Source organism: Thermobia domestica, chromosome 3, assembly GCF_964235325.1.
Source record: "Thermobia domestica chromosome 3, izTheDome1.hap1.1, whole genome shotgun sequence".
Classification (NCBI taxonomy): domain Eukaryota; kingdom Metazoa; phylum Arthropoda; class Insecta; order Zygentoma; family Lepismatidae; genus Thermobia; species Thermobia domestica.
This window is the reverse complement of record NC_137456.1, coordinates 158868295-158882683: the sequence shown is the minus strand read 5'-3', so window position 1 is coordinate 158882683 and position 14389 is coordinate 158868295. Positions and strand designations below refer to the sequence as shown.

The following is a 14389-nucleotide window of genomic DNA, read 5'->3' as shown; positions in this document are numbered from 1 at the left end:
TTTGGATGAAGAACAATAATCTTTTTGTTAATGTTGAAAAATCCATTGCTATAAATTTTCATAACAAGTGCAGTAAACCAATATACCCTAACCTATATCTGAACCAAAATAAAATTAACTATACAACACACTGTTCGTTTTTAGGCCTTACTATAGATCATAACCTGACATGGGAATTTCATATAGAGTCAGTTATTAATAAATTAAATAGAATATGTTATGCACTAAGGATTATTAGAAAGAAGGTAAATTTAAAATTAGCTAAAACCTTGTACCATTCGTGTTTTAATTCTATCTTGCAATATGGTATCATGTTCTGGGGAAATTCAAGTCAGAGATTTAATGTTTTCAAAATTCAGAAGAAAGCCATAAGAATACTTTGTGATAAGAAGCCGAATTTTTCTTGTAGACATTTAAGGAGGTCAATATACTTCCTCTGGATAGTTTATATTTGTATCGTCTCTTTTTGTATTTGAAAGAACACTCATCGGCATTCGTAACAAATAAGGATGTACATAATCATAATACGCGAAATAAGAATGATTTTCATTTGTGTAATCACCGGTCAGCAATATATCAAAAAAGTGTAAGTTATGGTGGTGTTAAGTTGTACAACATGTTGCCTATTGATATAAAGTATGAAGAAAATATGAAAAGGTTCAGGCAAAAGTTAAAATTATTTCTATTAGAAAATTCTTGTTATACGATTGAGGAGTACGTAAATGTCATGACAAGGTAATATTACTTTATTTTACTCATGTAATTTTTTTTTTTTTTTTTTTTTGAAATATGACGCATGTTACACTTACTTGAGGACATTCCTCGTACTTGTAAGTTCATACAAAAGAAATAAATACAATGGTAAATTAAAGGACAGAAAAATAAATTGGAGCAGAATTGTATATTGGAGGGTCAGAATTTTAAACTTGGGGGAGAAAGGTAAATTAGAGGTAAGAACATAAATTCGGGCCGAGTGGTATATTCGGGGAGGAATTGTAAATTTGAGGGAGAAAGGTAAATTAGAGAGAAGAAAATAAATTCGGGCAGAATGATATATTTTGAGGGAGCAGAATTGTAAATTTGGGGGAGAAAGGTAAATTAGAGGACAATGATAAATATTTGGGCTAGAATTGTAAATTTGGAGGGTTGAGCCCAAGCTCTTGGGGAAATGGACTCCTCTGCATCGAATCCGTCATTAAATTTTAGGCCCACAATGCATACATCGTTCATGAAAAGGATGCATAGTGGATGGAAAGAGACGTTCATAGTAGGATGCATGCCCTTCCTTCCGCCGCCAAAATGTCAACGGAGTTTTCCTTTTCCCAGGTTTATTGTGACATGTAAATTTTATAGGTCTACAGCAATAGATTTTTTTTTACTTTGGATGTTCTATCTAGTCAATCACAGCCTGCACGTATCATATAAAAATTGTACATTATTATTATTATTATTATTATTATTATTATTATTATTATTATTATTATTATTATTATTATTATTATTATTATTATTATTATTATTGTGTCCAGGTTGATTATGTTCTTTTTACCAAGCAAGACAGTAAAATGTAATTCACTCTCAGCTGAAAATAATTGAATATTGTCAAATCTTTTCTGTTTATTATTCCGGTCTCTATACAGAGAGTTCGCAGTAAATTATTTTGGCACTAACCCTAAAATATCAGATTAGAACAATAGTGAGGAAAAAGTGTGAAATAATATAAAACACGAAAAATGGATTTTAACATACTAACGTCATAAAGTTAATCTTCGAAACCTCAGTGAATCCATTTTTGCCGTGCCTCCTTTCCTCCCGCATTGAACGCCCTGCGATCCAGTTAGTTACACCATTACTCCACTTTATTCTTATGCATCTCTATATCCTACAGTAATGCTTCTAGTGTTGGTCTTCAATGGATGTAAAATATTGGGAACTATTTCCAGCTATTTTCACACATAAAATGTTACGAGTACAATTTGTAAGCTGTTTTACTTAAAATATGTGAGGATAAAACATCTTACAAATGACTTTTCCTAGGATATTTTTTCATACTTACGTTTGATTTACAGTTTACTCCCCTTTTTTCAGCTTCGAGGCTGTATGGGACGTGAACTTACAGTTTAAAGTGAAATTTGAATGTAAATGTAAATGTAAATTGCATATGTAAATTGCATATGTAAATTGTAAACATGAATAAATTATTTAAATATTTGATGACACTTGTTTCTTTTTAAAGTGCAAATAAGATAAACGCGTAAACAAATGAAGTAAGCTATTCTGTTGATTAGCTCTGATCTGTATAGGATAAATTATTCCAATTATTAGGAGTTTTATAACTTACACTATGTAAATTATAAATGATCATTTGTTTTCCTAATTCAGACAAATAGACAGAAATTGGTGGGATTTGCATTTTGCCTCAAGGTTCCAGATCATTTGAGTTGATTCTTGATTGATTTCGTAAACATAATTAATATTGAAAGAATCACAACCGTCACGTAATCTTGATTTTTCTTAGTTGACTTTGAACGTTGATGTTAGTCTCGCAGATTAATCAGTGTTCTTTTCTTGACATCTCGTATACGTTCTCTTCGGTCTGGAAGTTCCTATTGTTGTGATGTACCGTTGTATAGAGTTTTATGTTTTTCTCCAGAAGATAGCTGTTCTTTGCTTTTTGGCCTCCTCGAAAAAGGACAGATCGAAGACTTTATGCAGGGATTGGAATCTGGTGTTCATTCCGTGTCCTCTGATGGGCCTGGTTGTTCTGTTTTGTATCGTTAATAGGGGTGAGCGATGCTACGCAGGATGGCATATAGCAGGGTAGATCTAATTAATATATTATGTAAATATGTCCCCTTGTATAGTGTTTGTGTGTATGTATGTGTGATAGGAATTAGGAAAGGAAGAACGATAGGAGAGATCAGAACCTCTGAGTTGCTTTCTTTGAGACTCCTTCGAAGTAGATTTCCGATGTTAGCTTTCGATCTAGCTAGACGCCCAGGTAATTTGTGTGCAACACTTCTGACAGTAGTGTTCCTTCTAATTGTAGGTTGATGAAAGTTCTTTTGTAACTTTTAGTACATTTCACTATGCCGACTTCGCACAATTAACCTTGATTTTGCACCGTGATCCTCCTGTTCAGAAGTTGTAGGTGATGGCAAAGATGAACTGTGGCGCCATTGGCGTTGCCATGGATAATGAAGACCGGCTTGTCATCAGCAAGAGTTTAAAGTGTGATTTGTGGGTCCTAATTCATATTTTCAGCTATGAGAATTTTTATAATCGTTTCTAAAGTTTCAAAATACTATTTTCATCGTAAGTCATATTTTCAGTAAGTGTAATTAAATACATTTTAAATACTATTTAAAAGCATACTTACGCAAAAACATGCCGTATTGTTTAGTGTTCTGAAAGCAATGCTTCATCATTTCCTCAGAACTGCTGCTTCTAAGTGAGTAACACAACAACAGAGCGATACACAGTATTTGTCGTGACATATTCTAGAGAGTGTGAAAGTTTTGGACTTACAAAATAATTTATTCAGAACAGTGATGGAATGGGTTGTTAGTCACCAGGTCACTTAGGTTACGACTTTTGTCCGGGTCAACCGGGTTTGGATCTCGCTCCTCAGATCCGGTCTAACCCAAGAACCCAGACAGATCCGGTGATCCGGACAGACTCGGAGACTCAGGCAAACGTAGTGACCGGAACAGATCTGGCGAGTCAGAAGCAACCGAAATATCTCTGCGATATTAGACCTAATGCAGAATTTTATAGTTGATCAACAATGTTCACTAATCGAGTTCGAACATTCATTTGTTTGATTCTCGGTACGACATTTCTTAATCAAGACACCATGTTTTAAATATTTCATGTTTTCACAAATATAATTTCATGTTTATTCGTGTTCCCATACGTGGTTTGGGAACATAGAATATACAAAAAAAATTAACAAAACATTGTTTGTACTCAGTGGTATTTTTGATATATTCTTAACAATAAGTTTTATATGTCGATGAAACTTTGATGATCCTTCATAAGAGAAACATGTAGCTTAGTTTTTCTGTGATTCTGACTCGTTTGTAATCCGATAAATCTTGTAGTTATCCTTCAGTTCAATGCCTGACAAACAACACGCGAGAGAAAAAATATATTTAGTGAAAATGCAATGAGAGAGTAGAGAACCATGCTTCTTAGAATTGCATCAGTAGCCTTATACATATTCCCCATGTGTATGACCACCTTTCATCTCCGGGTCCTACACGGTCAGATCGAGTCATAAGTCTATTCGGGTCACACCGGATCTATCCAGTCACAAGGTCATAGGTTTGTCCGGTTCACTGTATCTGGTATTCCGTGTCACTGGATTGCTGATTACCTCTGGGTCTTCCGGGTCACGAAGTTCATGACTCATTCCATCACTGATTCAAAATCGTACCTTAAAGGAGACAGAAATACACAGTATTTCTTCCGATATATGGGACATTTTAGAGAGTGTAAAAACTTTGAATCTACGTACACCATTTGGAAATAAATAATTGAAACAATTTATTCAGAAACTTACCTAAACGCATTGGGTATTTTCCAGTCATAAGTGCTGTTCTTGATGGGGTACACAATGGTTGGCTGTAATGGTTGTTGAGAATAATTCCCCCATAGCATAAAGAATCAATATTTGGTGTCGGGATTTGATCGGAGCCATGAAAACTAACATCATTGAATCCCTGTAAGAAATTACATTTCGAAATGCAATAAATTGCAGTTATTATTAAATTTATAGTTGGACAAATAATACGTATTAATAATACAATTTAAGCCCTTAGAAAAGTGTCCTTATATTATATTACCCATAAATGTATACAATAAACATTCATTCAGAGATAATTAGTCGCAACTCTTAGCTGATTATAAATATGAAGGTAAATTTAATTATGTATTACCCAGAAAAAAAATCTTCACATGATAAGTGCGTATATTCAAATGACAATATTAGTTAGAATGAAGAGCAAAACCAACTGAATGTTTTAGATTTATGTCTTTTGGTACTCGTGATTCCAATTTCGAACCTTGAGTGCCCAAGCAAAGTTTCCGGTTAATACCTACCATCGTGAAGCAACTGTAAAGTTAACAATCGGGAAATAGTGGACTTTGAAGTAATAAATACATTAATAAATATCGAGATTCGACTTGCTGATCAAGCATCACTCAGATGAATTTATACTTCTTGCCATAAATATTACTAGACTAATTGTCTAAATAACTCTATTAATAAGTGCAGTGATGAGAATATATAATGATTGATAATGAGAATCAATAAAAAATTTTCGACATATGACTCATGTAGATAGCAAAAAGCGAAAACACTCAAACATCCGTCTTAAATTTCACGCTTTGCTTCATCTGGAGAAATATTAATTTTGAATATTAAATAAAAGGAGTTTTACTGATGTTAACTTCAATTTACTCATTTTAATTTCGAGGCGAATCCCACAGCTTCGAGATTTATCACAAACTAGAAATTCTTTCTTTTTCTTTTCTTTTTTTCTTTTTTTTTCGAAAAGAAGGATTGTAATTCTTGCATTAAGAAGAAAATGTAATTGAAGTTTCTGCTTCTTTCTTTCATTGGTCTTGGTCAAAACTTCTCGCTATGTATATAGTAAGTTTATGACCTCGTTAAGGAAACCAGGTGTCCTCTATTGAGTGAGTTTATGTTTTACTGTTCTTAAGTAACAGTGAAATAACGAACCACACAGTGGCGTAGCACACTTTTGCGGGCGCCCCCCGCAAAGTATAGAGAAGGGGCCCCACTTGTAAAGCCGACACAAGTAAGGTGGAAGTTCTACTTCTTTGAAACTTTATTCATCGCAAGACTTCGGGGCCCCTATACATCGGGGCCCCCCCGCACTGCGGGGGTTGCGGGGGCAGCTGCTACGCCACTGGAACCACAGGACTTAGTATTCAAACAAAATTCAAACCATTAAAGGCATACGGGTTTCTAGCTTAGGTATTCGTTAGCAACACGGATTGATTATGTGAATATGTGTACCGAAATCTTCTACATACGGAAGTTGCAATCAGCTTCGTTGATAGTGCAGATATTTGAAATCTTGGAGCTGTGATTAAATTATTTTCCCTGACATCTCGTTTACAAAATAATGTTCAAATTAAACTAATGCGATGGGAGCTCAGGAAGTTCTTATCCTCACCATGATAGAGATAAGCTAGGAATCTGCAATTTGGCTCACAGACGCACACTGCTCTGTATATTTGCCTCGAATTGCCTTACATTTATCATATCTATCGATCAGACCGTTGTTACTATCTGCATAAAAATCTGCAGAATTAGAGATAAACCAGGTTTCCATCACATTAATAACCTCATCATCCGCAAGTTACCTATCCCGCAACTGTTTTTTTCTTCTTTTTTATATTTGAGAAGACAAAAAATAGTCTGACTGAGTCAGAGCAGGTGAATATTGTGGGTGGGGTAAGGTTTGTAGTAAGATTGGCGCAGAAAAGTGATTGTTTATGTTACTGTGTGTGCGATACACTGTCCGCTAGCAGCAAAACACCTTTTGAGTGCAAATCCCGGTTCTTGGCTTTGATAGCATCCCGTATCTTTTATAGCAGGTTCCAAAATAGCCCCTTTATGTAAGTAATCTGTCAGCTCACACTTTTATGATTCCAAAACATGGACAATAGGCCTTGCTGAATGAATGTTGTACTTTAATCTTTTGCGGGCATGGGACGCGCTGTTTCTTTCTTTAACTCATTTCTTTGATTTCACGGTCAAACGGATATATCCAGTACACATCCATAGCTACATCTATTTACAAAAGCATCGTCCCTATGGTATAGGCCCAAAATAATTTGTCCACATTGCCCACGTTCCTATTTTTGAAAAGGTGTCGAGAGTTGGGGAACCCACCTTTCTGCCACTTTAGTCATATGTAGATGCTCGAAAGTGTGAACGGATCTTCTAGTAAAGTTCACGTCCCTAGCTAACCAATTAATAGTCTGTCTTGAAGCACTAGCTATCCAACTTTTACCACCACGCTGGTGTATGTAGACGCTAAGGAACGACCTTCTTTCGGGTCAGCCTGTAGACCTATACGACCACATTTGAATTATCTCGTCCAGCATTTAACTGTGTCATAAAATGAACACTCCTCACCATACACAACTATCGTCTGTCCATGTACCGTTTGTGCTGATTTTACTTGAAGATGAAAAAACCTAATCACAACTCAGTATTTGATTTTGTCCAACATACTGTTGCCATCTAGTTTTCTGACTGTAACATCAATTCAACAAAACCTGGAAAGACACAAATTAGCACACACATTAGTAAGATTCCATCTATCATTGTGCAATTTTCTATATTCCTAGCTCATCCCTATCATGGTGAGGTAAGAACTTTCTGACATTTCCTCCTATGATAGTTGCTGAAAGGAACGCAGAAATATCTTCCCCGTTAGCTAGATTCGAACTCAACTTGTACCCAACGATGATAGAGTGGGTCACGAACTTTGCGACCTGTGACCGGAAGACCCAGAGGCAGTCAGACTCATGACCCACCAGACATGGTAACCCGGACAGACCCATGACCCCGACTGATGCAGAGATACCCGTATTGACCCGGAGACAAAATGTTGCCATATGCATGGTAAGTATGTGTGAGGCTACTTATGCAATGCTAACAAATGCAGTAAGTATGCAATTCTAACAAACATGCTTCTTTCCTTTCTCTTGCCTTTTCGCTAAATATATTTTTTTTCGTTTGTTGTTTGCGTCTGTGTCAGACAGTGAACTGAAAGATAACTACAACGTTTATCAGAATACAAACGCGTCTGAATCACAGGGAAACTATGCTACAAAGTGCAATCGTCCTACAAACTTGTCGTTTAGAATATATAAGAGATACCACTGAGCGTAAACAATGTTTCGTTACTTCATTTTGTACAGGGGTATGATCACAAACCACGTATGGGAAAACCAATGATCATGGATTTAAATATGTGAAAATAAGAAATATTCAAAATATATTTTTATTAAGAAATATCACATAAAAAATAAAACAAATGAATGTTCAAGCTCGAATGAACATCATTAATTAACTACAAAATTCTATAGTAACGCAGCAGAAATTACATTTCGGCTGCTTCTGTGTCGACAGGTCTATACGGGTCAACACGTTTGTCTAGGTCAGACCGGGTCTGAGAATGAGACCCAAACCCCGATAACCCGGACAAAAGTCGTGACCCAAGTGATCCACGTAACCCTTACCCAATCCATCATTGGTATCCAGATATGCGAGGGAAAGATGAAGTTAACTCTTTAGCAATATACTTTAAAACTTGTTATTATCCATTATCATACTCGTAATATTTACGGGCAATTGCTTGTTACTTATTTGTGGAGATAATCATTCATTGAAGCAATAGTCATGAAGAATTAAGTTCCAGGGGAAGAGACGGAGGATGTACTGAAAAGATTTTATGAGATGCAATATTGAAAACTTATTTTAAACCATAAAATCCTCTTATTTAATAATTTTATGCATATTTCTTTGTCTACTTTGTAGATTATGATTAATGGAGTACCGTAGTACACAATAGAAATGTTTACTCATGATTTCAGTCCAATTTCCTTGGATGGAAAGAGTGCACTGTAGAGGGAATTACGAAAGGGAATACGTGTTAGGAAAAAAAAAAGCAATCTCTGGGTAAGGAATTTACTCCAGGTCACTGTGAAATAACGACTGCTTCCACTGCAATAAATAACATTCTAAACTTAATATGATGGACAGAGTTTTAATACAGTGTTTCGCAATTAATACAATTTACCTCGAAAGTTTATTTTTTGGTAGGTGAAAGTGAGGGAAGGAAAGTGTGGATAAAATTTAGGTGGTGCAAGCTCCTGTCTGTACTCCCCTAGTAACCGAATGTAAGATTAAAAGATAAAGGCCCAACTCCTGTACCTGAACGGTAACTATACAATTTTCATTAGAAAAGCAAGAGTCACGCCGCTAATAGTTGACAGTTAAACTAATGGTTGTCGCTAGCTGTACTGCCTCCTACCTGACGCCAAGAGCTGTCATCGCTAGCGGTATAGACAATTTGCAGACAAGCTGAATAATTGGAGCGAATAAGTAACGTAATAAGTATTCTTAACAAGATTACAAAACTTACAAGTACTATGTGAGTAAAGGAGTATGAACCAACAATAATAATACATTCAGGTACTCAAGAGTTTATTTTCCTATACATGTAATACATTAATAAAATGACATTTTTCCGACAAAAATAAAACAGTAAAGTATTATTGGCCACAAATAGCATGCATTTTAGAAGTTCGTTCTCCTTTTCCTAGAAAATTGCACATGAGAATTTACCCTTAAGCATGTAATTTTAGTTAATTCGATGTAATCTATCGACCGGTATATGCAGCATCTTTGGACAATGTTTTAGTCGAACAGAAAACAAAATTTGAGAGTTGATGATAATTTTAGGTTATATCTCATTAACCATAATATGGGACACTAGGTGCACAAGGGATTCAAGTCCACTTTTTGGTCATTTTTGACATAGGGTCTATTTCAGATTTGGGATCAATACTTACTTTCAGTGCTTTCAGTGCTTGGAAAACTCATATCCAGATAGTAACTCTTATAATGTAAAAGCCAGTGATCATTTCTCCATTGTATTTAAACAAGATGTAGAAACTTTAGGCCTTTTTTCTTTTTTCTTATAATTTGGTAATTAAATCAAACCTTTTGTGCCTTGAACGTTCTACAGGCATTTTAATAGTGTCATAATTAAGAGTTTTATGAAAATATACTTCATTATTAATTTCTCTCAATAAGTGGCACTATTTTTGTACAGTGTGAATTTTTAGGTTCAGCTCAATAAGACCTATGGATTGATATGTGTCTTATCTTCGGTCATTTTTTTCGTTAAACGCTATAATAATAATACTATAAACTTCTACAATGAAGTTGAATTTATCATAGGAGATAACGATAAATATTCACGAAAAACAAAATTCTCCATCTTTTCTGGTCCGATTAGTGAATTTTAACTCCGAACTAGGGAGTACCAAAGAATTCGAAGAGACTATTAATTGTAAATTTGAAGGCATAATCATATAGGAGGTATTTCTACCTAGATGGAATGCCCGTTCATCGCATGGGGAAAAATAGGTTTATGAAAAACACATATTTGAAAGATATGCTTGAACCTTTCTCCCACCTCAAAGGATGAGTATCTGTATTGAAATGAAATTATAGAAACCTATCTCGACCCTAGAGCTAACTATGTTCAAAATTTCATTTCAAATTATGTAGACGTTATTGTTTGTGAAGCTCTTCCCTCTGTTTCAATATGTATTTGAGCAAAGTGAAATGATAAGCCAAATTGACCCAAGTGCTAACGCTCTTCAGAAAATTTATTTTAACCGGTTTGATCGTTTTCTTTCTTTCACCATTTTATAAATCCAAAATGTGAAATTAGAATATAGTAATAAATGTTTCCCCTTTTACAAGTAGGATTTTCGAAACTGAAGCACGTGTACAATTACTTTTATTAAGTAGTGTTATGTACCAAGATTCATCTTCTTAACATCTGAGCCTCGTGAAATACTTTATTTTTTTGCACATTTTGAATCCCTTCCTCCTTTAAGATACAAATGTTAATGAAAGTACCATTATAAAAACCCAACCCAAGCTAAATGCCAAAATGAATCTCAAACGAAAACATACAAATAAAAACTAAAAATACAAATATACATTCAGCTTTATACACCCCATAAGAACAGAAAGAAAGAAAAATAAGATTTCTTTATTCCTCGATTATTCAGATGCTAACTGGCTATAATGTTCACAATTATGTTTTCGTACATTTTGCCTACTTAATTTATCGTGTTCCATTTCGAAACTAAGAAAGAGGACACAGCTCTCTAAACTTTGCCACAAATTAAGTACTAATAATAACATTCATACTTACCAAATCATCTGCTAATATAAAAATAATATGAAGAGGCCGTGCTAAGCATGATGTAATTAACATTAAAATTAAGATAATTCTTATCCATATCATTTCCAATTCTGAAAAGAAATAACAATTGAATAGAAGACATAATCAACATTTCAAAATGTTTAAAATAATTTCATGAATTTACAAAGTGAGAAACAAGAATCATATCCACAATGCATAAATTGATATATCATAATGTGATAAAGCTGCTTACGTTTTTAATACCATCTCGTAAGTCAGGGGTGCCCACAAAAGGGGGCTATGACGCAAACTGCGTCATTGAAATATTTGGGGGGTTAAAAATCTATATAAATATGTTTGAGGGGGTGTAAAAATTAATCGAAAAGATTTTTTTTCATGGAAGAACACCTACGGATAGACAATTAAGGGGGGTGCGTCATGGATATGAGGGGGTGGGCACCACTGCGCAAGTCAAATTTTTTTACTTCTCGATATATTCAATAATTCTAATTGAAAATCATAAAAATATTTCAAAATTCCATCCGTTTTACATCTAATGGAAAACCATCCTCTAACACCTAATGCAATCAGTGGATGGACCGAGGCCACAAAATCCGTACATGTTCAGCAAACATAATGGGATGTACAATTAATCAGGAGGAAATGGGTTGTTGAGTAAGGTTGTGTAAAAGTGCATCATGGAGAACTGGAACATTTCACACATTTAGAAACATGAACAGTGCATTAGAGCATGAATGGCGAATAAACGCACCATATGACGTTGGTTTGAGAAATTTCGTACCAGTGACACAATATTGTGTAAAAGTAAGGTCCACAAACACTAACCAACAGTGTGTTCTGATGAGCTTCTCAGGCAAATCGTTCACGCAGTTTTAGACAAGTTAGGTATAGACTATGCCACTGTCGTTCGGCAGCATCGCGCAATTGTTATGGAGAAAAGATTGCAATTCTGGACGCCATATGAGTTGACCATAAGAGGAATTAGATGGCGACCCAGGGGTGTGGCCTTCCCCAGAAGCAAAGCTGGTCCTCTCCAGAATTTTTCTGCTGGACGAAAAAATGTTATTATCTAAATTTACGCATAACGATTTTAATGATGTTTGCATTCGACATATTTAATAGTGTCTACTCTCGTCCGCCCATCATTTTTTAAAAATATGATCTACTGTCTAGATGTAATAAAATCCCTGGACCTCTATATGCGAAGCTATTTGATAGCTTCATTAATGTAAATTATTTTTGTATTGTGTCAAGTAATAGACGTAGTAAGTTTTCTTGTTTATATAATTATGATAAACCAGTCTTATTGTTATTGTTTTCTTTATAGCATAGTAACGGTTAAATAGTTAAGATTGTCAGAGGTACCGGATTAATATTAAGGTACACTGAAAATCAACAGAAAATTAAATGAAATCTTACGTTCCTCGGTAATGCCGGCTAGGCTAAAGGAGACGGTGAGGATGATAAATAAATGAAATGATGGAATGAAGAAAGTGGGAGGAAACGGAAGAATTCCGTGAATCACACATATACACCCACACGGTGTTTGTCCACCACAGTGTTCACTTAACACGAGCTGGGATCGAACCAGGGACCCCATGCACCAGAGGTGAACGCTTTACCACTGAGCCACCACGGTAGAAGCTCTCGAAATGTCAGCAAAAAAAAAATACTTTGATATATATGAAAAACATATATTGCCTTCCAGTTTACTTGTCTCTCTATATATGCAATTACTCTATGTTGCCCAAATGAAGCATAGAAAACTGAATTCAGTGATAGGAAGGCAAAATTAGTACGTAATTCAGGAGGGCTATAGGTGCCATGTCCCGTGGTACATTGTGTCCCTGGAACACACGACTCCCCTTACTTTACCTATATTCACAGGGAAAAATTAAGGAACAGATTGTTTTTATAAGAAAGAAAATAATACAGATATAGTGTAATATCAAATCTTTAAGCCACATTAATAATTTCACTATTAAAGCACGTATAGTTTTACTAAGAAAATGCACAAATGTCTGTCAAGTTAATAAAATTGCATGCGGTCCAGATCGGATGGACCTTCCATGAGTGCGCCCTGGAACAAACAAACACAGCCATTTTTAATAATAATAATAATAATAATAATAATAATAATAATAATAATAATAATAATAATAATAATAATAATAATAATAATATTGTTTGAGGGTCCGAATCCGGTGGACCCCTCCGTGGGTGTCCCCTGGCAGCAACCAAATCTTCCGACCGTTGATGGTAACGATGCAACTACAACAATACGCTAAGAAGTTCGTATGTTATTCAGGAATATACCAGATTTGTCACGAATATATCGCTTATAAAATCACGAAAATGTGTAGCAAACTGCAATTTAAGCGTTTAGGCTATATTAATATTTAAAAATATTGCAGTGTATGAATGTGTAGCTTAAATTTTATATAGTTAATTATATATATATATATATATATATATATATATATATATATATATATATATATATATATATATATATAATATTAGAATGTCCCTTATTTTGGGTAATTTCGTGTAGCGATACGCACACACCCAAAATGTATTCTATGTGATCGTAAACACGAATTAGTGAAATAGCAGCTCTCTACGATAAAGTTAACCCATGCCGACTTGACGACAAAGTCATGAAATAACATTTCCACATTTTAATATAATTTAGAATTTCCAACCGTGATAATGAAGAAACTAAAAGAGACAGAGAAATGAAACTTTGCACGAAGAAACTAGAAAAAAAAACGACATCTGCCCGTGTACCGATGAAAATCATTGGATGAAGAGTGTTGCCAACCCAAGAGGAAGTTTTGTTTTTTTGTAAATGGAATGACCTAAATTGAATATCATTGGAAGCAACAATGGGAATAAAGACAAAAGAGATGGTAAACGCAGATCAGTTTTGCAGACTTCTCGAGAACTAACGTGTAATATGTGTTGGCGCACACAGGGAGTGAGATACTAACGTTTTGTACACCTTAAATCAAATATTGACAAAAAACGTTTGGGTTGGCTCTAAGTCTAGAAGGATCCGCTAAATAGTGTTGCTATCAACAGAAGAGAAAAATTGAGTTTGGAAAACACAATAACTCGGAAAAGGTCACTAGTTCTGTATGGTTTAAAATCTATAATGCAAGGCGGTAGAGCATGAGGAGTAGATCTGTGGTTATGTGAGATCAATAACTGACCGAGATATAAGATATGTTGTAAAAACTGACGAGTAAGGTTTGTGAAAGATGGCAACGTTGCACAGCGGGTTGGAATCCCAACAATCTGGTTAAAATATGAAAACAGCGTTCAATTAGCATGGGTTTATGTACTCGTGGGCTTTTGAAGACGCTGATAAC

General features: G+C 34.9%; 2 protein-coding genes across 3 annotated transcripts in view; one reads left to right on the top strand and one right to left on the bottom strand.

The window, feature by feature from the left end:
• LOC145680839 (arylsulfatase B-like) overlaps positions 1-11110 on the bottom strand; it is a 55350-nt gene extending 44240 nt beyond the window's left edge. The window contains exons 1-3 of one of the 2 annotated variants that reach the window (XM_081751946.1): positions 11004-11107; positions 7175-7317; positions 4565-4724 (exon numbers count right to left, since the gene is read on the bottom strand). In XM_081751946.1, the coding sequence (XP_081608072.1) occupies positions 4565-4724; positions 7175-7177 (163 nt within the window). In that variant the 5' untranslated portion in view covers positions 7178-7317; positions 11004-11107. Of the gene's footprint in view, positions 1-4564; positions 4725-7174; positions 7318-11003 lie in introns of both variants that reach the window. The other variant, XM_081751945.1, reaches the window with a different exon arrangement.
• Positions 1-14389, top strand: part of LOC145680838 (arylsulfatase B-like) — a gene marked incomplete in the record, with an annotated part of 226445 nt that overhangs the window by 15200 nt on the left and 196856 nt on the right.